Below are 22,035 nucleotides of genomic sequence, written 5' to 3'. Positions count from 1 at the left end.
GGAGGTGTGTCTGTACGCCACACCCTCCCTGCGTTGAGCCAAAGATTGAGGGCAAGCCTACCACGATCTTGGGTGGTCGATGACGACGGTCAGGCCTCTGGAGATGTCTATGTGCCACGATGATTCACCCTCAGCCCTAAAGAGCGGACTCTATGATGTCCGCTGCAGGCGGTGCAGCGTCTCTTATGCAGGAATCCAGGAGAAGACACCGCCATTGCGAACCAATCTCGAGATCGCATCATAACTCTCATCATGTGAGGTGTCTGCTACGCCTTGATTCTTCGTACCATCTAGGCAGCGTTGTCATCGCGACTACCAATAGACGTTTCAGAAAGACATAGATGAGTCGAGGTGATGGAGGCTCATGATACCCTTCTGCCTTGTTAGTCATGAGCATGTACTTTACGGTCGAAGGAGATTGGTTCGAAAGAGAGTCTCGCTATTGATTCCAAAGAAATAAGCCGATGTCATTTCATCCGTCTCAGCCACTCATAATCTTCACCAGCGGGACTTTTTGGCGGAAACAAGAGCGTTCCAGGGACCCTGCCTGGCCTGCCACGCATTCGCGATCTTGGCGACGCCGTTCGCAGAGTCCTTGTGCGACACCAGACCTACTGTACCCTGAGCATCCGGGACCTTGGCGACTGATCTACAGGCGACTATCGATTGAAGGCGGATACCTATCTCAACGGCTGCCAGTCGCTCGATGAGGATACTCTTCCAACCTCGCCTGGCAGATCATCACCCCCCAGCATCCCAATCAATAGCGATCCAAAGGCGCCTGACAGGTAAACACACACATATATGAATGCAGCCCGGATGATAGGATCGGGCAATACATCCAACAGTTCAATGCAAAGCTTTCTTGGCCTTGGTCACAAAGTCCCTAGAATCTCAAGAAATAAGACCAACAGGGCGGCCAGCGTATCTTCGAAACCGCGACCCCTTGCAATCCCACCATGCGTGGTCAGGTAAGTCAAGAAGTCGCTAATACCACCACAACACAACCGGAACGATAATAAGCTCTAGCAGGGGGGGAGGGGGTTTGATGTATGGACAAAAAAGCAAATCAGCAACAGCGCCAAAGTGCGTTGTACCGGAACGGCCGAGACTCGTGCAGGAGGAAACCAAACCTCTTTGAGCCAGCCGATCTGCCGTCCTACGGGCCTGCTTACGCCAAGCCCTTCAGTCCCACGAGTCCCTCAGAACCCCCCAATCAAAGAATCGAGTAGACTTTTGCAGCTTTTGCAGCTTTCTCGTAGAATATCCACAGAGCAGGGTGGTTCGTCCATCTGGATAACATCATTTCCCGGTCTTGTTTTGGAGTCTCGTGTTGGCGATGCAGCGGGAAGCGAGTGTATTGGGCTCTATCATGCGCGCCTTTGCTGCCAGTCATTTGGTCGAGCTTGTTGCTACACTCATGCTGGCACAATATTGACGACAAGTTTTAACTTTACATATATGTAAGCATGGCTCGGAACGACGGGCACCGTTGCCGCCCTCTTTGAAACCGTGCGTCCCCGAAGTCTTATTGCGTTGTCTTTTCGCTTCTATCAAGCCAGACCCCAGGTAGCTGAGCCCCATGTCACAAACGCACCGTGAAATGCAAATGCATGGGCGGATTGCGGCGTAGTACAGCGGCGACTCCGTTATCGGTACGTGGACACGAAAAAGCGCGGGGGATAAGGGCTGTGTGTGTGTCTACCTAGGTCATTCATGTAGGCGTACGGGATATGCGTGTGAGTGTGAGGTGTGTGTGGATGTGCAGTGTATGGTGTGACGTCTGACTACACACTTTACCGACGTACGGCTGACAAGCCTCACTTCCCGGCTGACCAACATCGTGTATGGTGGAGACACTTACGCGCAGCAAGGACCTAACGAGAGCCAACGACGTAAGTCATTGAGCGAAGACTGCACTTAGTCAAGCAAAGTCAAAATTGGCAACGATCTTGGTCATGGCTGGCCGGGAACCTGGGGTTTGAACCCGCCGGGTAGCGGGTAGCGATAACGGGGAGGAGGGTGGGATCGACTACTCGAGACCACCTCATGTACTATGTAGTCGTGTGGTCAGCTTATCAAACATCTGAAAATCTTTGCCTTGACGTCGGTCAAAGTTCAGGCTAGCTCACATTCATCACTTGAGGTCTCCGTTTCATGCTTCTTGGATGAGCTGACGGGGGGTTTGGGGACTTTGGAATGACGTTTTTGCATCGGGCCCGACCTTCTCAGATGGAAGCGATGAGAACATCACCTGATGTAAGGTGCTGGGGCTTGTCAGTAGAACGACACTCTTCTCAAGATGTCAAAGTTAAAGGGGCTCATGATGGGTTCCGAGTAAGGCCTGACACGAAGGGATGAGTACCTCTCCTCTTGATGCGTCGGCGGATGCTCCGTGAGTACACGGTAACGTCCTTACACACCCGCCTCTCGACTACTTGATATTCACGACATCAGAAGATTATTTTCTACCACCGCTTTCCCAGAGAAGGTGAGCCAGGTCTCACGGTGTCTCATCTAGTAGTAAACTACCTTAGCCCAGAGCCCCTCTGGAGACAGGCCCGGAGGGGAAGACGTGGTATCGATGATTCAAAATCGCTTCTTCGCCGCAAGTTACTCGACATCTCGTCGATCGCGTAGAATACATATAGACAAACTTCTAGCAGGTAGATATAGACTTCAAATATCACAGCCCACCCAGTGCGACGATATCAAACCCATGAAATCCAAATACATCATGCTTTCTATATGCAGAGGGGGGAGTATCTCCATCTTCGCCCAGAATCCCAAATTCAAATACAAAAAAGTCCAACATAAACAATCTTCCCATCTCAATCAAAGACATCCGTAGCATACCTCTCATTCCGAATTCCCTCAAACCACTTCTTCGCCCCCTCATAATCCAAATCCCTCAACTCAGCAAGCCCCTCACCTGTACCCTCCTTCGCAGAGTCCAGAATAACCCTCACACAAGCCTCCTCGACTGCTTTCCCCACACTCCTCGTCCCGCACACAAACAACTTTGCTCCGCGAGCCCACAGTTCCGAGATGTCCTTCTTGTCGTGGTACATCCTGTCCTGCACATACCGACACCCTCCACTCTCTCCTTGCCCTTCCACTTGAGCAGCAGCGCGAGAATACGCCCTCCTAACAGATACAGCACCCATCTTCTCCCAGGCATCGAATTCTTCGCGGTACAAATCATCCGCGCCCGGTCTCCGACATCCGTAGAAGAGCAAAGCAGGCGCAAGTGTCCTCCCCGCAGCCAGCATCGCCGCGCGCTCCTGTACAAACCCACGGAAGGGCGCGATGCCGGATCCAGCGGCGACGAGAATCAGCGGGGTATTTTCCGGGTCGCGGGGCAAGTGAAACGCGGCGTGCGAGGGCCGGACAGCGACGTGCAGCTTGTCGCCCTTCTTGAGGGCGGCGAGGTAGCTGGTTGCTACGCCGACGTGGCGGCCCTGGCCTGACAGAGAGGGCGAATCGAGGACGGAGTAGGTTAGAGTCGCTTGGGAGGGATTTCGGAGGGGGGAGGATGAGATTGAGCTGAAGGGCGCAATAAGTCAGCTAATTCGCTTTGGAAGAAACAGGCAGAGAGGAACTTACTATTGCCGAACGCGCATGGGAGGGAGCATGGCGAGAAACGCGCCGATGGGCAGCGCGATGGACGGGAATCTCTCCAGGAGATCTAGGACGGTGACTCGCTTTTGGGTGATTTCCTCTTGATACTCATCGCCGGCGAGCTGCTCTAGCTTCTTGATGGTGTCGTCATCTTGGGTCGCTTCCATCAAAGACAGAATATTCCGCTTCGTCGCCGGCTGCGCAAGTTCCACATACGCGCTGAGGATATCTAGGGCAGAGATCGTCTGGTTGACTGGCAAGGCAGTCCTCTTATCGCCAGAGATGGTCAGGCACGCATCCCACGCTAGCTGAAACCTCCTAAACACTCTCTCGACATTACTGCGTGGGTTCAGGGGCAGCACCGCAAGATAGTCTCCCGACCTATACGTCATGTTTGACGGGAGCTGGATATCCATGTGTCTCTTCTCAGGTTCACCAGGCGAAGTCAGCGTCTTCTCCTCTAAAACCACAGCTTCCTGGACATCGGACCGCAGCGTAGACGTGCGCGGGTTGGAGATCTGCACGGCGAGGCCGGATTGCAAGCCACTGCCGTCCTGTGCCTCGGCCACTTCGTACTTTCCAGCAAGAGCCGGCCACAGGATCTCGTCTTCCCAGACTTCAAAGTCGGAAAACATGTCTCGTTCGGCAGCGTCTGTAAGACCCATGGGAACGAGCCTGCTGCCTCCATGCTCCTCCATGGTGGTATCAACCAGATGTGGGATGCGGTGGAAGGTTTGCACCCAGTCATGGTGACCGCAGCCAAAGACGGCATACGGGACATCCTGCAACTCTTGGCCCTTCAAACTCTCGAGCCAGGCGACGAAGTGGGCTGCGTTATCTGGTGGCTGGCCCTCGTATGAAGCAGTGATGATGACCACGGGCTGGTTTTTGACTAGATTCTCTCGGGCGGTATCAAGAGGCTCGACGACTGTGGCGTCGAATCCGTGGGAACTCGCGTCGGTCGCAAGACGTTGGGCGAGGGCCTCGCAGGTGCCACTGTTGGAGCCGTAGTAGATGCTAATGGGTTTCCCGCTTCGTGCGGAGGCCTTGTTTCCGTTGGTTTGTACACCATTCGCCTGAGCTGATGGCGAAGGCCGATGAGCCAGCTTGGTCTTACTCTGTCCCCTACCCGAGAGCTTGTGCTCCAGCTCCGTGGGACTCATGCCGTGCCGCAGAGTAGCGCGCATATAAAAGTCTTTTGGCTTGATTGTGAGGGACTCGGAGATCTTGAGCTGATAATTCGGGTCGTCCATGGTAAAATTGAAGTTTTGCAGCAGCATAGCTGTGGCGAGCAGAGCCTCCTGCCAGGCGAATGGCCGGCCGATACAAGCGCGCATACCGTTGCCAAAGGGTTTCCACGAATTCGGGAATTCCTTCTGAGTTCGCTCAAAGTTTTCGTCTAGCATTCTCTCGGGCTTGAACTCCCCGGCATCGTCGCCGTAGACGATGGGGTCCAGTTGGGATTTGCCGAGCAGGCAGGCAATGGATTCGCCCTTCTTGACTGGGTATTTCCCGCCAATGAGGGTGTCTTCCTTAGCTTCAACGGCAAAAGCTGGGATCGTGGCGCAAAGACGAAGAGTCTCGCGGAGAACCTAGCAAGTCGGAGTGTCAGTGATGTTGTCTTAAGCGCTCGTTCAAAGAACTGTTGAGGCTTACGGCATTCAGATAAGGCAGCTTTGAAAGGTGGTCTATCGTGATGGGAGCTTGCCCAATGACATCGTCAACTTCCTGCTGAGCTTTTCGGTAGGCCGCTGGCTGGCGCAGAAGCTCGAAGAATGCAAAAGACAGCATGCCGGAGGTTGTCTCATGACCGGCAATAAGGAACGTAATTAGGTTATCAATGATGCTGGCATCGGTCATCTTCTGGCCCGTCTTTGGGTCCACGCCGTTCAGCATCGCAGACAACAGGTCCTTTCTGTCTGATGGGTTTTCCTTGCGTGATTCAAGAACTTCTCTGGCCGTTTTGCGCAACAGTTCAATGTCGGCAAAGAACTTTTGCTCCGTGCTCCGGAAGAAGTAGTTGGCAAAAGCTGGTCTCTTGTCCCTGTTGCCGCATTCTGTGAGAGCGTCGCCCATGGCGTTGATGAAGGGGTGGAGTTCCTCGCGGTAGTAAGAGTTGAAGCGGAAGTCCATTGAGCAGAGGGCAATGGTGTCGAGGGTCAGCCGAGTGAAGTCGTCGGTGACGCGAATCGGGGTCTGGCTTCCGTGGCGAGCCCATTTCATGGCCATTTGTGATGCGACGTCGGCCATCTCGTCAAACATGCCGCGGATGGTGACGGGGCCGAAAGCTGGGATAAGGATTCTGTGCGCGATGCCCCAGTTGGGTTCCTCTGGTTTGGCCTGGAATTTCGTTAGCTAGAATGTTGCTGTGGGTATGGAGGGGGTTTCTTACGGTGAAGAGGCCATCGTTGGCGATGTGCCTGACTTCCTGTGAGGACGGTTAGCTTTGCTTGACCTCTGGGTCACTGTTGGGCTGTCTTACGCGGAGGACATTGTTCAAGGACTTTTGGAAGCGAGTCTCATCGCATACTTCGTTGACAAGGGCGTTGGTGGATACGAAGACAACAGTCATGCCTGGCATGCGTAGCCGGTAAACCTCGCCTGGACGTATGGCTTTAGCAAACCTGAGTTGGGGTTATGTAGACACGCCTTTAAAGAAAGTCGATGGGCTTACCATATGTATCAGCCAAACGATGTAGGTCGTTCAATGGGTTCTCAGGATTGAACTCGGCAATGTGCCCTAAGAAGGGAAGACCTCTTGGTTCGGGGATAGGCACCTCCTCTGTGGCCGCCATGTTGATAGTGGTCAACGTCGTATGATTTGGGGTACGGAAAATGACTCTGGGTAGGTGGGACGAGGACGAGGGGACAGCGTCCAATTTGTACTCGAGAGGATGTCCAAGACTCAAGTCGAGTCTAGTACGAGTCTGCGTCAAGGGTAGAGTAATACTCCGGAGTTGTTGCAGGGTGGGGAGGTAGAGAAGGGAGATGCGTGTGGAGCTGTGGAACAACTCGGTGAATTCCCACCGTCTCTAATGACCCCTAACGATGATCTCAATGGCTAATGGCCGACGGCCTTTCGATTCTAGTAGTATCGCGGCGCCTTCTTCTCAACCTAGGACGCTGGGCATGTGGGATCGCTAGCAACAGAAGTGAGCAGGGGAATATGAGAGATGTGGACGACAAGATGATCAAAAGCTGGCTTTTAAGAGGAGGATTACGATGGTACGGAGTTGGGCGGGTCGACAAGTACGTTGGTCCGGATACAGCCCCAGGGGTGTTGGACAGAGACGCGCGAGGTGCTCGTAACTTTTAGAGGTCAAGTTCAACTCAGGTATTCGTACTTGGAGCCACTCAATCTTTGACCAGTCATCGACGCTATTCGGTGTGTCGTGCCCCGGTTTTGAAGTACATTAGTTGGTACGGATAGCGGCACGAAACGAAGGATCTTTGCCCGCAGCGGTTGGTTGGAAATGCCTATCCTATGTGAAACTGTTGGTTGGGACGCACATCTACGGCCCAGAGCGCATAGCTACCTACCCATTTAGGCAGCGATTGTAGCAAGGACCTTACAGAGACAGAAAACCTGGTGCGACAGGCCTAGCTTCTGTGTAAAGTGCCTGGTGTCTCCCAGCTACACTAGGGCTGATGGGAAGTGGCTGGCATACGAGTACACCCAGTGGCTAAGTTCTGAGACATCAAATTTGGCCGCCGCAATAATGTCTCTCGCTCGCATTGTGCTGCCTGCCTGTAGTGTCATTCAACTCTTGCGGGGTGCTTGTTATTCCTCTCGGGCGCCTTTCCAAGCCGCGACGCACTTTTGAACAATTTCCCGAAGCCGATGCATGTTGGTGGAGGACACTTGTCGTTTAATCGACGACGCCTCGACTGGGAACCAAAGTATTTGAGTCGTGATCCAGAGGCCTGGGAGTTGCAACCGGAGCGGGCGAATAGAGTTCGGCGGGTTTGCAACGCCGACCCTCCGGTCGATAGACTCTCACTCTCATGATGTGGCGATTGGCGGCGGACAGGCCCGCGCTGGGGTGGATTACTCCGCTAATGACTCTCGTCTTTCGGCTCTGCAATCTGTTCTTGCGGGTATCGGTAGTCTCAGTGCTGCGGTACATTTGCCGCTGTGGAGGTTATTCGATGCATCGTCACCATCATAGCCAACAATGCTGAACGCAGTAATGGCGCTCGTTGCGCAAATATTGCCGGATTACACAGCGTCAAACCGCCAAGCAGTGCATCTTGGATAGTGTGGGAGGTTTACAAGCCGGCGAGCGATTTGTGCTGTTTCGTCGCGCTGCGCCGTCGCCGAGAGCAAGGCGCGAATTTCCCGAGGCGAAAACGCCGAAAGCGCGGAGATATAGCTTGCCCTGCTCTTCTTTCATAGCCACAATCTGTTCGACTTCATCGAGCGGAATACACCGTGACCAGTGCGATATGGTATCTCGGAGTCCTCGAATTGCTACGCCTGATGATTGGATCGATGTAGCCTCCACCAATACTTACGGTTGTGTCGAATTCAGGCCCGGGACGGGGCTTGGGAGAGGAGTCGGATAGACTTGAGCTCCGGAGCGGCTTAGGACGGGCCGTGCCTTGATCTGCGATTCCGGGTCAAGCAGGCTATGGCCCCTGGTGGGTTTACACGTCAGCTTTGACACTGAGGTCATCTCGGAGGTGGTATCTGGATACCTGGACAAAACAAAAACGACATGATATACCGTGCAGCGGTACGTCATCGTATCTCGTTGTTAGGTATATCTGATTTTCGTGGCTTGTATAGAGCTGTGTTAGCTGTTGGTTTCGCAGTGTGCCGGTCAAGGAGCCGAATGTAGCAAACATCGTACGTTGAAAGGCTGGAATGATCATAAGGTAGGATGATCAGATGACTAGAAATAATCGGACTGAGTCTTCATCATCAGAACCATCACAGTAGGTAGGTACCTATTATGTATGCACCTGCCTCGCAAATCCTCGACACTGGACAGAGGCAGGGACGACGGACGACGAGCATCGGCGGCAATGGCAAGAACTGGTGCCCCACCGCGGGGTACCCCTTGGCGGGGTGAGGACCTGTTGCGGTGTACGGAGTACTCCTACCACTCGGTCACATCAACCCGGGTGCCGATCCCGCCAGGTTTTTTCCATCGTCAACTCCCGTTCCGTCCAGCCCGCTGTGGGAACTTCCTCACCTCACGATAAGGTCCAATCCGATCTTGAAGATTCCGCTCACATTCCCAATCGACACCATGGCAGACGTCAAAGCAAACGCCGAGGCGTTAATTCCCAAATTCAAGCTCGATCGCGTCCTCAACCAAGGTACTTTCTAGCCACACCAACATCAACCCACGAGCACGAACACTGACGATACCCTCACCAGACCAAGCAGGCCGCCGCACCTCCCTCCTCGGCACAATCGACTCCAACCCAGCCCTCCTGATCCTCGAACGCGCCCCCTTCCCAGCCGACCCCTCCTACCTAGCCGCAACCCCGACAACCCTCTCCTCCATCACGAACCTAGGCGCAAACGACATCTACCACTGGTACCTCGCCAACACCTCTTCCTCCTCCACCGATACCTCCCTCGCCGACCTCAAAATAAACCTAATCTACCCCTGCACCGCCACCCACATCAAAAAATACAGCAAACAAGGCGTCCGCTTCGTCACAGAGACACCAGAGCTCTACGCCTCCCACATCCGCCCTTACATGCAACGCAAGCGCGGTGACGGCCGACTGGACTGGGTCTTCAACATCATCGAGGGCCGCACAGAAGTCGAAGACGTAATCTACCGCACCGAGCTCGGCACCCAAGGCGACGAAGGGTTCCTGCTCATCCCGGACCTCAACTGGGACCGCAAGACGATCGAGGGTCTGCACCTGTTGGCCCTCGTCGAGCGCCGCGACATCTGGTCCCTGCGCGACCTCCGCAAGAAGCACATCCCCTGGCTGCAGCACATGAAGGCCAAGCTGCTGGCTGCGACGGTGAAGCAGTACCCCGACATCGAGATCGACCAGCTCAAGCTCTACGTCCACTATCAGCCGACGTACTACCACTTTCACATTCACATTGTGCACGTGCAGCTGGAGGCCGGCGCGACGCAGGCGGTCGGCAAGGCGGTCGGTCTCGACAGCATCGTGGAGACGCTCGAGATCATGAAGGGAGATGAGGAGGCGGGTATGGATGGTATTGCACTAAGTTACACACTTGGCGAAGCCAGCGAGCTATGGACAGAGGTGTACGAGCCTCTCAAGAACTCTAAGCAGAACGGTACAGCTTCTCAATAGCGATGACAAGGTCGTTGGGCCCCGCGCCGTGCGGGCAGTCCTTCCACTCACCGCCGTCCCGGATGCAGTAAATCTCCTCGTTGAGCCTGACGGTGCAGCTCTTGGTAACGCCGGCCTAGACAGTCGATTAGGCATAGATCAGATAGAAGGGAAATGCGGGTTAGGACTTACATCCTTGCTCCGGCGGACGCTGTCACGCAGCATACCAACGCCGAAGCCACCGTCGTCCTGGGTAGCGCAGTCGTCGAGGGCCTTGATGTCAATCGCGTGCTCCAGAGCGCAGTCCTCGACCAGAGTGCGGTCAGGGATGGCGCTGTACTCGCGGGTAAGACACATGGTGAAGCCAAGGTTGATCTTGGGATCGGGGTAGAGGTGGATGGCACAAAGCTCAATAATGTTTCCCATGCCTGTCGACGGTGTTAGCATTCGCATGTGCGGCGTGTATTTTACGTAGGAGCAAACATACATTCGGCAGGGCCGTGCTTGCAGTCTACGCCATCATTCTCGGTCGGCCTAGATAATAGTATCGTCAGTCACAGTCTCGTCGAGCATCGGAGAGCCCTGAAGGAGAATGATTACTCACGTGCCGATATACGACAGGGTGAAGTTGACCTTGTCGAGGGACTTCACCATGGTAGGCAAAACCAAATCTCTCAAGCAGTCCTGAGCACGGATAGCATCAGCATCTCCCACATTTTCTATCTCAATATCGATTGTTGCATACCCTCGCATCCGGACACTTGCTCATAATGTGCGCCTCCAAAGGCACTAAGCTTTTGGCAACCTCGACCGGCGGCTCCTGGGGCACGACGCGAGAAATGCCACTGCTGCTGCTGCTGCTGCTCAAAGGGTGACGCAGGTAATTCCACAGAGAGTAGGCGAATAAGACGGCCATGGCCAGGGCGGGCAAGACGCCCTTTCTCCGGGTCATCCGTGCAGACATGGCCGGGTAGGGAGGAGGCGTCGATGTGCGGTATCCGTAGTAGTCTCGCTTTTCGTCCATGACAACGGGGTATTCGGTTTCGGGGTATCGGTACGGAGAAGTAGTTTCGGGTGCGGGAACAGTTGTGGTTATCGGTTCGATAGTAGATTGGGATCGAACTGCTTCTTGGCGCTGTTGACGGTAGACGGAGCGGTGTTCTGAACAGCCTCGATGCGCCCCCATTTGGAGAAGAGGAGCTGCAGGACGGTTGAGAGGTTCCCCCCGGAAGCAAAGTTTAGTAATGACGGGATCACGTCGCGAGGGGTGGTGGTGGTGGTGGTGGTGGTGGTGGTGCACTGGCACTGGTGTGTGTATCTGTGAGATTGCGACAGAGACGCAGGATGCGCACAATGCTCAATGCACTCTTGAGCCAATAGAAGTCTGGTGTTCGTACAGCAACGACGATGGAGCGGACGTTGAAGGAACGTCGACGCTAGCTGGATAGGGCAAGGCTTCTGGAGATTATAGAGGTACATGAGATTGAGGTGGACGCTCGTATCAAGTCAAAGTACTCTTATATCTCCACCTTCCATTGTAAGCTCCGCGTCCGGCGGCACGCCATCAGCATCAACGGGCAACAGCGGGGGGGCTTCCTGTTCCTGGTGAACCTCCCGTCCCGTCAGCTCCTCACTGCCTTATCTTATCAGCTGTTGCATTCGTCAGGTGCGGGAGGGTCCTTTGGCGCTGATGTAACAGTGCGAGGTACTTCTGCCCCTCGACTGTACCCCCATCTGACCTCATCAGACCTTATTTGTGTCGACTGAACAGTAGGAAGCTTCTTACTTAGTAGGGAGGAGCCATAACGAGAGGTATTAATTTCATGAAAAATGTTGGAAAGTGTGTCAAAATGTACCTCGATGAAATCAATATCTGGAGGAAGTGACTCAGTGGCCCACCTAACCTGTTCGTGCTTTCTACACTGAGGAGAGGAGCTCCCCTTCCTGTTCTGGGCTGAGCTACGACGGCAAGGACACCAGGTGTGGATGATGGAGCAGGCGCATCTCAGCTGAGTGTAACGTGCCCTGCTCCATACTCGATGCTCCATATTGCCATTCTTCCAAATCCCAACTCCTTTTCCACACATTGCGCATCCTCAAACGTCAGATTCATCTCTCAGAGTTCTTTATTCCCGACACCCAAGCTGATGTCAAATCTCTCCTTGTAGAGTTTTGTTTTGTTTCAACCACCCCAGCGAGGATACCCAATCTGTAAACGAACACTCGTCCAACCAAGTAACCGGTCTTGGACCCGGCGAAGCAAGGCCAAGGTAGCAGAGTGACATACACAGTAGACGAAGCTACAGATCATTATACAGACACAGAGACGTAGGGAACAGCCTCATCGCCTCGTCGCCTCACCCCTCACTCGCGCCTCACCACCAAGCCCCGCGCCTGAGCACAACGACATGGATCCCGGCTCTGCCCTGCAGCACTTCCTGCAGCCCCTCCAGGTCGACGCCCACAAAATTCATACACTGTCCGGCCTTTTCTTGTCCAATTTCACAGACCTCGCTCTTCACGCCCAAGATCAGTTCCTCTCCACGCCCATCTCAGAGTCCATCTTACGACATGTCAGCCAGGAAGGTCGTGGAAGGTATGATGGTTCCCTCCTTTAACCCCTTGATTCTTTCTTGACTCCACCTAGCTTCCTAAGATGCCAGTCATCTCTTTTGATGTACTCTCATACATCATCCGGTGGCCAGAGCAGTGGAAAGTTGTGATGAAGTCGGGGTGTGGTTTGCCATGTTTGATACTGAAGCTAACGACGCATTATAGACACCTGGCCATTGACATGTATGTCGCCTCAGCTCTCCCCCACCGATATATTCCAATCGTCTCCCTTCATGCGCATCTCGCCATGCTGCAAGGCCTCTCTGAACCATTCATCAAATCACTAACCTCAACGTCAGCGGCGGAACGAACCTGAGGGTAGGCCTGGTCGAGCTCGGGCGCAAATACGCCACAGACGCCAACAAAACAACCTCGTCCTCGCCCAAGCCCAATGGAACCTCATCCTCATCAACCCTCAAACTCAAAGAGGAAGCTTGGCCCATAGACGATCGCGTCAAAGCAGATGCCAAAGGGGATCCCCAGCTCCTCTTCGACTGGATTGGCGCCCGCATCGCATCCGTCGTCCGCAATGCCCGCAAGGAGTCCCTACTGCCCGACGATGATGAGCCCATTCCTATGGGCATCACTTTCAGCTTCCCCATGATCCAGCGTTCTATCGCCGAAGCACAAATCATGACAATGGGCAAAGGCTTCAGTATTAAAGGCTATGCAACGCTAGGTCCTTTGCTCATCAGGGGCTACGACAAAGCTCGCAATGCCCAAGCCAATGGAATCCACAGCAGCCCTCTGCCCCCCATCCACGCCGCCGCCATTTCAAACGACTCTGTCTCAACACTAATCACCTTCATCTATCTCTTTGACGAGTTCAAGCCCAAGCCCAAGTCAGAATCAAAGCCTAAACCCCAGTCACCGTCCCTCATCATCAAAAAGGCAAGCATGGGCCTCATCGTCGGCACAGGCTGCAACGCCACCATTTCCCTCCCTCTCACCGCCCTCGGCCCCGGAAAATGGCCCGAAGCTGTGAGTACCCTCCCCGGCGAACCTGCTGGCCACATCCGCATCGCTGTGAACACGGAATGGAGCATCCGCGGTACGGCCCCGCCCCTGCGCGAACTCGGCTTCATCACAGCATGGGACACAGCCCTTGACGAGGCCCTCGTCGGACCAGGCGAGATTGCTGGCTTCCAGCCCCTGGAGTACATGACGGCCGGCCGCTATCTTGGTGAGCTTGGTCGTCTCGTTCTAGTCGACTACCTCCGTACTGTTCTTGGCTTCGACGAATCCTCATTACCAGAAGGCTTACTCACAAGGTATGCGCTGACGACGACGTTCCTGAGCCACTTTAAACCTGCCGACGACAATCCTTCCGACCCATTCCCTCTCCAGTCCAAGCTGGAAGAACAGTTCCCAGTAGGAAAAGTAGAAGCAGGAACGGGGCTATCGCCCCCATTCCAATGGACACCAATAATCGCAGCAGCCCTCTACCACATCGCAAAAGCAATCGAGATCCGTGCCGCAGGCATCGTCGCAGCCGCCACCTTCGCCCTCTTGAAATTCGCCGAAGACATCCCACCTGCTGTCCCAAAAGACCACCACCACCACCAGCAGAAGCAAGGCATCCCTCCTAGCATAGAGTTGGGTGTCGGCTACACGGGTGGCTGCATCTCCCATTTCCAAGATTACCTCGCCGACACGCAAGACTTTTTAGACAAGATTGTGAAGCTAGAATACTCTGCGGACGGGTCAAAATCACAGTCGCCGTTACCGGTGAGGATTATTCTGAGTCCCTGCCATGACGGCGGGATCAAGGGCGCCGGGATCCTCGTCGCCGCCACGGGGAAAACCTTGAAGCAAGAAACATAACATGTTGAGAAGGAGAATGTCATAAAGACTTGGCTGCAGTCGTGTGAATGAGAGGTCTCTGCCCGCCTCACTTGCCTGCTGTACCATGCGGCAGAATCATCTCGAGAAGGGACGAGAGAACGGGGAGATGGGGGTGCACTGGGAGTGCCCATCGCTTATAAACGACGAAACATCATTAAACTTGCATAGTGGGCACACATCGATAGGCAGAGACAATCATGGTGCAAGAAACCTTTAAATTGACTCGGCAGGTCAACTAGAGACCTTGGTTCTGAGCAAGCCAGACTCTGCTGCTGCTGCACTGGAGCCGTTTGACTCACGCCCACTTCTCCGTACTATTAAAGACAGTTAAATAAAATGCAATTCCCTCGCCTTGTGCTTCACAGTAAACCCAATTCCCGCCCTCTCTTTCTCTTTCCAAAACACATCCTCCTCAAGTGCAAATATATACGACGCAAGCGACCTCCTATGCAATTCGAGCGATGGTGAAGAAGCAGACGCTATGCTATGCATGTTGGTTTTTGATATCATAGGCGGCAAATCTTTTGACTCTCCCCTGTCCACGTGCCAACCGACCCCCGCCAACCACCTCCCGCCCACCGGTTTTGGTTTTCGTCGGTCCCGATCAATGCTCCTCTCTTATGCCCAGGTGCGGCCGTTTCATTCATTAAAGTAAAGAAAAAGAAATATGCCTTTGTGAATGGGTCGCAGGATCCGATGGTGGCGTCTAGCCACGCATCGCCCTCGTAGATCGGTAGTTCAACCGAGGCGGCAGGGTAATTTCCATGTCGTCAATACCCTCGTCATTGTCGGCTTCAATCGGCCCATCGTCTGCCTCGAGAGGCTTTGACATGTCCACCTCGATCGTCTTGGCGACTGGAGTCTTGGTCTCGGCCTCAATCTTCGCATCAACCTCGAGCTTCCTGGGTGTGATGGGTGGGTTGCTGTCCTTGGCGGCCGTGAGCTCCCGCCGCATGCTCGTTGGTCGAAGAGTCCGCACCTTGTTCGCCTCGCTGGCCGCCTTCAGCAGCTCGGGCTCTTCTTTCTGGACTCGCTCCATCTCCTTCAGGGCCAGCTCCTTGGTCTCTGCTAACCGACGCTGAATGTTGCCAACCTCTTCTGAACACTCTCCGTCACGCAAGAACTGGTGTGCCGCGTGCTCGCACTGATTTTGCACGTATTCAAGACACTTGTCCAGCTCGTCGTAGGCATCCGGGCCCCCATCGCCCATCATGGCGCCACCACCGCCGGCCTGTCCGGCTCTCGTATATGAAGGACCCCTCCGGCCGCCGGGCCCCATCCGCCTTGTGCTCATGTACCGCAAGGACGGCAGCGCGTCAGAGGCGTTGGTATTGGTATCTGGCTGGAGGTCGCCAGCCTTATCGCCATCGTCATCCTCGGGTAGTTCTTGTTCCGCCAAGCGACGAATCTGTGCCACCTTTGCTGCCATCTTCGCCTTCCGCATCAGGTTTCGGCTAGCTGACACAAATTTGACCAGCTCTTCAAAGAAGAGCTGTACATAGCTGTCGTAGTAAACCATGACCAGCTTTCGTGATCGGTACTTGATCGGCGCGCCTTCCTCGACTGAGAGGACGGAATTCGGTCGGGGTCTCTTCTCCACTACGGCGCGGGCTCGAGCTTGTGCGAGGGCCATTGCTTGCTCGGTCTGTTTCTTGAGGGCAGACGGCGTGCCGCTGCTAGGGCTAGAGGGTTGATCGTTGCTTTTCGGTTCGTCTTGGGGTGGCGTCTTGGCGCCAGTGGCTCGTTGAGCGTCGGCCTTTTCAGCATTCAGCTCGTCGTCTGTTGGAGGGATGGCATTGGCGGGTTCGTCCTTTGGCTTGAGCGATTCGGTAGAGCCGCGGTTCTTAATTGATCGCGACGAGCTGTCTGCACCAAGGGCAGCGAGCTCAACTTGGCGTTGGTCAATTTGATCCCCGAGTTCGTCGAGACGATTGAGCCAGTCGGGGACATTGTTGGCGATGTTCTTGAGGGCGTCCATGACCAAGTCTTGGTCTTCGTTCTTTTGTGAGCTAGCCGTGGTTGCTACAGCGAATACTAGGCGTAGGGTGTTTGGGGACCCTCAACGTCTAGTTGTAGAAAGTGTGGCAGGTTTCAATCGGGATGCTGTCCAGCAATGGAACGTAGCAGCGAATGCAGCAGGTTTTGAGGGGATTCTTTGGTGGATTCTGGGGCGATGATCGGCGTTGCAGAGTCGTCGACAGGGAAGGGTGGGAAGAGGTAGAGATCGACACGCTTATGGATGAAGCATGGTCCACCAGCAAGCGTTGGCGTATCTAGAGGTCCTTCTCTCGCGCGAATGTGTTGGTGCGACAGTCTCCAAGTCGGTAGATGCTCGATAGTCAATTGTTCCTACGGCGAGCGATGCCAGAGCGAAGAGTAAAAAAGAAGCCTTGCGCTTGGACTTGGGCGGCAATCAAAATCGAGGCTAGCGGCGGTCTCGTGCCGGCAAAGAGGTAGCAGAAGTGAGTCGGGCAGAAAGCGACAGACAGTAAAATAGGTGAGGAATGCTGTGCTAAGAGGCGTCGGTAGAAAAGGAGCCGTAATTGGACGAGTATGATCGGCAACTAGAAGCAGAGGTGAGATCTGCACGGGAAGTGTCCAAGCCTCGGATTGATGGATATGTGGACGAGGGTGAAAGAAGGGTAGGTGAAATATAAAGTAAGGTATGTGGATGATGAAGGATGATGGATCGGTGGATGGATAGGCAGGTAATAAGCGTGTGCGTGGGTAAGGAAGATAGTTTGGGGGGGACAGAGGCTAAGGTATGGGTATCCGTACTACAAGCCTACGAGGATCAGAAGAGAGTTAGGTCGGTGTCGCTCATGTGTGAAATGCGGCCAAGTGGATGGATGTACCGTTTCTATGCCTTCGTATGCTTGGCGTCCAGGTTGGGGGTCAAGGGCTCGAGGGCACTAACAGAAGCCGCTAGCGCTGGGAGGGAAAGGTGAAGAGGAGAATTGTCGGCGGCGGCTTGTTTGTCGAGGTGAGGCGGCTTGATGCTACTCTGGAGTCTGAGGGGGGGCAGTCGGCAGGGGGGAAGACTCGTAGTGTTTTCGATCTCAACGGCTGGATCGAGGGTCTCAAACAAAGACTACCGTGTATCCGTGAGGTATGGCGCGGATGTTGTGCCGTATGGAGGTTCTTATAGCGAGGTAGATGATTCTGCAGGAAGACAGAGGCGCAGAAGACGTGTAGGTATCTGCTTCGAAGACGATGGAGAGGGGGGTCAACCAACGGCTCGCTCTGATGCACAAAAAACAGAGAGGACGAGACAAGATGGAAGAAGGAGCATCAATTATGGGAGAAAGAGAGAGAACCCAGAGTTGTGCGATGTGAATGACGGATGGTGGGGTGGCAGGGCGGGCAACGGGGGAAACCAGGGACTTTGTTCAACAGCTCAGGAGGAGATTGGAGAGGGGAGAGAAAGGGCGGTAGAGGAGGAGTAGTAATGTAAGGCAGACGTCAAATAAAAAGGGACGATTATTCGTCTGTTTCTCTCTGTGTTGTGTGTACTGTACCTGTTCTGTCAGCCAGTAATGCGCGTGTTTATTGTATGTGTGTGTGTGTGTACGGAGTATGCGAGAACGATGCAGAGAGGACGCAGAGCAAATGCAGCCAGTGCAAAAAAGCAGGAGAAGAGCAGAGGAGAGGAGAGGAGAGAGGAGATAGAACCAGAGTCTAAAGGTACGTACTGCCAGCATGGAGTCCCGTCGTTAGAGAGCAGGGGGTGTGGCTGTGGATGAGGAGAAGGGACGGACGAGGGCAAGGAAGGACCACGCTGCATCGCATCGGGCTGGAGACCACACTAGACGCGGGAGAGAGCGAGTGAGGAGGTGGCCGACCGGGCAAGGGCCAAGGGAACATACAGAAACTCCACACCGGGGGCGTGGTGTCAGCGTGGAAGCGGTACGTACCCACACCTTCTTTCCGCAAAAGACGGGGGGACTTTACGGGGGTATTGTTGTCACTGTGAGGAAGAAGGAGCCATGGATGGAGGATGATGGATACTATGGAAGGGGACAACGGACGGGAAGGAGGAGGAGAAGGGAAGGAATGGTGGAAGGATGGATGGAAGGAAAGAAGCGCACACCTCAGGGAAAGAACCGGACGGTACGTACCTTACTCTGTGAGTCTGTAGGTACCTTATGTACCTACTGCAGAACTTGCGGAAACACCTCACCTCCAGGTCACCCACCACCACCTGCCTCAGCATCTCGAAATCAAGATGGAAGGATGGAACGGACACGGAGTAGGTATCCTGCAGTACGTACCCACGAACGGTGCAAGGTAAGGTACGTAGGTACGGAGTATTCCACCTTCATCTCGTTTCATTGGACTCGTCAGCATCAACGTCCATGTCCATCCGTTTCTTTGCCTCGCTTTCGAATACTCGGACTACAATACGACCTACAAAGTTGAAGGGCTTCGGCTTCGGCTTCGAACAGACGGTTGACGGGGCTCGGATGTACCTTCCAAGTTCTCAAGTCTGGCAACTCGCACTCTACGCTTGATGGACGCTGCATGCTTGATCTGATGATCGTTTCGAACACTGCCCACACCCACTCAGTCACCCACACATGCAAGGGAGAATCGGAAATCTCCATCTTCGGTCACGACAAGAAAGCAGCACCCTAGAGTTAGACATCCATGTCCATCTCCTTCTCCATATCTGACAGCGGACACTGGACGGCGACTTGACACGGGGAATGGCGGCTCATCGTCTTTTGAAGCCCGCCTCGTCTCCATAGTACATAGCACTACGCATACTGGCGACTCCATCCACCTGCAGGTCGCACGCCGCACGCCGCGCGAAGATTCTAAGTTTTGCTTTTCTGACGGGGCGTGCCGCCCCTCACTGGCCCTTACCCAGTACACTAGGCTTCAACCCTCAAAGTCGAACCCTTGAGGTCGAGAATGCCGATTCAGAGCAACATCTGCTTCACTGACTCCTACCACCTACCGCACCCTCACTGCGAATACCAGCCGTCATCACCGGGAGCATATTGAGCTATCGTCCAATGACTGGCCGCCATTGCTTCAGGAACAGAACGTGGTCCTGCGTGAAGATCACTTTGGTGTGGTGTTCTGCATCGCTTGCTCTATCCGTCCCACATGGCTTCAACTCGGCAGAAGTGATGGGCACGCTGGGACGCCGCATGGTACGAATTCGCGAACACCATAGCTGCAGATCCCAGCCCCAGCCAGCTATTCTCTGCGTTCCGATACGTACTTGCCTGGAATATGGAGAATTATTGACGGCGGTTGTGAGGCGGTGGGCTCAACGGTCGACGTTCAATCTAATGTCTCGCCTCCAGGAACTGTGACAGTGGGACTGCAAGTACACACACACACGCACACAAACAGTCTATCAAAAGTCCAACTAGACACGGTCAATTGCGCCGTTGACAGAGACCAGGCCACATCTTTCTGCACGAGACCACCAAAGGCATTCGCGATACAGAGTCGAAACTCAATATATCAACCGAGCGGATAAATTGCACATTCGGCCAGAGCGACGAGGGAGTCTGGGTACCATGAACCAGTCATTCTCAGTGCAGCCATTCATTGGCAAAAAGCACAACAAGAAATCGAATTCTCATCGATGGTGTCCATGAACACTTCTACTCGCATCATGCCGCGGCTCTCCACAGACTGACAGACACAACGTTACGTACTTGACCTTATCTCGACCATTCCGATTTGGGTCGAGACGTTGGGGTGCCGCCACGGATGGCCAAGCCCCGGCGGCCTAGCACTGACATGCAGCTGCACCGTCTTGCGGCGACATGCAAAGTGCGGCACGGAAGTGGCAGAGTCAGAAAAAGCGCCTCCTCCGACCGTCCATGTACCTGACCGACCACCCCCCGACGTCGAGAAGGTTTACGGCCGTTGCTTGCACCACCCACTGTGTACACCAGACGCTTAGGTTCCGCGTCCTGTTCACTCGCCGAGTCGCAACCTTTTCTGACATGGAGAGCAACGCCATCAGCCCTCTCTGGAGACAACACAAAGGCGCCGGCTCTGGCACATGACATCAATGCCTTGCCTTGCCTTGCCTTGCTGCTCAAGGCTCAAGCAGTCTTCACAAAAGCCTCAGGGCTCCTCCTCGGGCTTCTCGATTGGAATGATGGATGCCCGACACCTCCAAGCAGCGCTAATCAGAGACATACTAGTGGCTTACCCCGAGACCTAGTCTCACAAGAAAATGACGAGTCGTCAATCTTCTTTTGCTCCTAATGCGTTTCCACGTAGCGGCGCCTTCTTAGCCCTATCACGATACGAATTCAGCACATCGACCAAACCTTCTTGGGCAGCAGCCGTCACCGCCCCAGCCTTGATACAAATTCTAAGTTTCTCACATCGGACGTGGCTCCGACATGCGGTGCCGTCTCCGCCGTAACTTTGCACAGGCGCCAGTGGACCATCGACCGCCCTTGCCATGTCCGTGCTTGAGGTCTTATTAACAGCGCCAATGGTAAAGAATTAAATACAACCTAACATCAGAGCCTGCGACTGGCCGGCGTACGATCGGCGCTGTTGAATTGCAAAACTGCAAAACCCTCGCGCGGCCGTGCCATTTTAACTGTCTATCACGGGAAGAATACCGCCTGCCGGAGAATGCAAGCTACCGTGTCGGCTGCCGGCCGAGAAGATCGGCGACTATAGATACGACAACACAAAACCGCCTGCGAAAGCAGGCCCGAAAGGACCAAAGGGCGAGAAGGGTTGATGCTAAGGGCAGGGATCACGCCATATGAGCCCTCCGTCCTCTGCTCAGCTGTTGGCTATGCCTCGAAACCAAACCAAACGCACTATACGTTCGGGTAGTCCTCATCGATCAACCTCAGATTCCTCAAAGCGGTTTCGAAAATCACAGTCTGCTGTAACCCTCTTGTTCTTCCCCTCCCTGTCAGAAAGTCGCTCGACCATGGCAAACGCAGCTCCGAGCTTCCAAACCGCAGCTGATTAATGCCCAAGTTATCCGCAAACCCAAAGTGTACGGATAGGGGACCAAACACAGTGGCTTCCAAGCCTTCTCGAACAAATCATCCAGCGGAGACAAGCAAGGATGAAACATCTCAAAGCAACGGGCCCCGTCGATGGCCACTACTAGCCCTATGTATTCTTGTCTGTGTCCGGACGCTCATTCTGGCCGTCGGCGGCTGACCCGCGACTTCAATTTCGCATCTCACCACGCCTAGGGAGATTACGCGACTTTATTCGTACTAATAACTCTGATTACCACCGTTGCGAGGCAAAAAGGAGACGCCGCAGAGTTCAATCTCGCAGGTCGAACCTTGTCCGCCGGCCGCGACCTTGCACTGCAGAACTGTCCATGTCTGGCTTGAGTTATTAACAGCAACAATCGGTAGGCAAAGGTCCAGGGTCCAGTCCCCAATGCTTATGGCAGTTGAATATGGATGCGACGGCACTTACTTCCAGTGGCACATTCAACTCTGAGCCGAATCATCCATCGCCGCTGCTCACACTCGCCGGGAATCCAGGGATGACGCTCAGAGCCTCAAAAAGAGAATTCTCTCCATCACAAAACGCACACGTCTTCACTGCTCACGTTGGTGAGAACTGCATCCACGCCAATAGCCGGGCCTCAAACTTCCAATGGACGAGGCCGGCGCAGCCTCCCTCGCCCATCAACCAAAGCGGGGAGACGACGCTGTTTCT

The 22,035-nt window shown here is 54.3% G+C and overlaps 7 protein-coding genes across 7 annotated transcripts; 3 read left to right on the top strand and 4 right to left on the bottom strand.

Moving 5' to 3' along the window:
• Positions 1-2,596: 2,596 nt before the first annotated feature.
• On the bottom strand, positions 2,597-6,550 carry BDZ83DRAFT_279833 (cytochrome P450). Its single transcript, XM_060502125.1, has 6 exons — positions 6,296-6,550; positions 6,104-6,222; positions 6,014-6,049; positions 5,278-5,961; positions 3,607-5,213; positions 2,597-3,546 (listed from the first exon to the last, which is right to left on the bottom strand). Exons 1-6 carry the CDS (start codon positions 6,414-6,416, stop codon positions 2,832-2,834), a joined length of 3,282 nt encoding a protein of 1,093 aa, XP_060365976.1. The 5' UTR covers positions 6,417-6,550; the 3' UTR covers positions 2,597-2,831.
• A 2,326-nt stretch (positions 6,551-8,876) lies between these two features.
• Positions 8,877-9,915, top strand: BDZ83DRAFT_751355 (scavenger mRNA decapping enzyme; the record flags this gene model as incomplete). Its single annotated transcript, XM_060514041.1, has 2 exons — positions 8,877-8,946; positions 9,008-9,915. 2 exons carry the CDS (start codon positions 8,877-8,879, stop codon positions 9,913-9,915), a joined length of 978 nt encoding a protein of 325 aa, XP_060365975.1.
• Positions 9,916-9,984: 69 nt separating this feature from the next.
• On the bottom strand, positions 9,985-11,259 carry BDZ83DRAFT_279762 (uncharacterized protein). The gene is made up of 4 exons (XM_060502124.1): positions 10,640-11,259; positions 10,499-10,578; positions 10,382-10,428; positions 9,985-10,322 (listed from the first exon to the last, which is right to left on the bottom strand). The coding sequence occupies exons 1-4, from the start codon at positions 11,078-11,080 to the stop codon at positions 10,054-10,056; spliced, it is 837 nt and encodes a 278-aa protein (XP_060365974.1). The 5' UTR covers positions 11,081-11,259; the 3' UTR covers positions 9,985-10,053.
• A 1,043-nt stretch (positions 11,260-12,302) lies between these two features.
• On the top strand, positions 12,303-14,331 carry BDZ83DRAFT_650938 (hexokinase-1; the record flags this gene model as incomplete). The annotated part of the gene is made up of 3 exons (XM_060510411.1): positions 12,303-12,490; positions 12,673-12,690; positions 12,807-14,331. The coding sequence occupies 3 exons, from the start codon at positions 12,303-12,305 to the stop codon at positions 14,329-14,331; spliced, it is 1,731 nt and encodes a 576-aa protein (XP_060365973.1).
• A 727-nt stretch (positions 14,332-15,058) lies between these two features.
• On the bottom strand, positions 15,059-16,330 carry BDZ83DRAFT_575584 (uncharacterized protein; the record flags this gene model as incomplete). The annotated part of the gene is made up of 1 exon (XM_060504829.1): positions 15,059-16,330. One exon carries the CDS (start codon positions 16,328-16,330, stop codon positions 15,059-15,061), a length of 1,272 nt encoding a protein of 423 aa, XP_060365972.1.
• A 1,067-nt stretch (positions 16,331-17,397) lies between these two features.
• On the bottom strand, positions 17,398-18,228 carry BDZ83DRAFT_279666 (uncharacterized protein). Its single transcript, XM_060502123.1, has 3 exons — positions 18,219-18,228; positions 17,871-18,157; positions 17,398-17,551 (listed from the first exon to the last, which is right to left on the bottom strand). Exons 2-3 carry the CDS (start codon positions 18,051-18,053, stop codon positions 17,495-17,497), a joined length of 240 nt encoding a protein of 79 aa, XP_060365971.1. The 5' UTR covers positions 18,054-18,157; positions 18,219-18,228; the 3' UTR covers positions 17,398-17,494.
• A 1,262-nt stretch (positions 18,229-19,490) lies between these two features.
• BDZ83DRAFT_618082 (uncharacterized protein) lies at positions 19,491-20,016 on the top strand. The gene has a single exon (XM_060508058.1). It carries the CDS (start codon positions 19,509-19,511, stop codon positions 19,674-19,676), a length of 168 nt encoding a protein of 55 aa, XP_060365970.1. The 5' UTR covers positions 19,491-19,508; the 3' UTR covers positions 19,677-20,016.
• Positions 20,017-22,035: the final 2,019 nt, after the last annotated feature.

The sequence above is a fragment of the Colletotrichum acutatum genome (assembly GCF_030867785.1).
Source record: "Colletotrichum acutatum strain CBS 112980 chromosome Unknown BDZ83scaffold_37, whole genome shotgun sequence".
Taxonomy (NCBI): Eukaryota; Fungi; Ascomycota; class Sordariomycetes; order Glomerellales; family Glomerellaceae; genus Colletotrichum; species Colletotrichum acutatum.
Note: the sequence above shows the minus strand (reverse complement) of the source record. Positions and strands in the feature narration are given on the sequence as shown.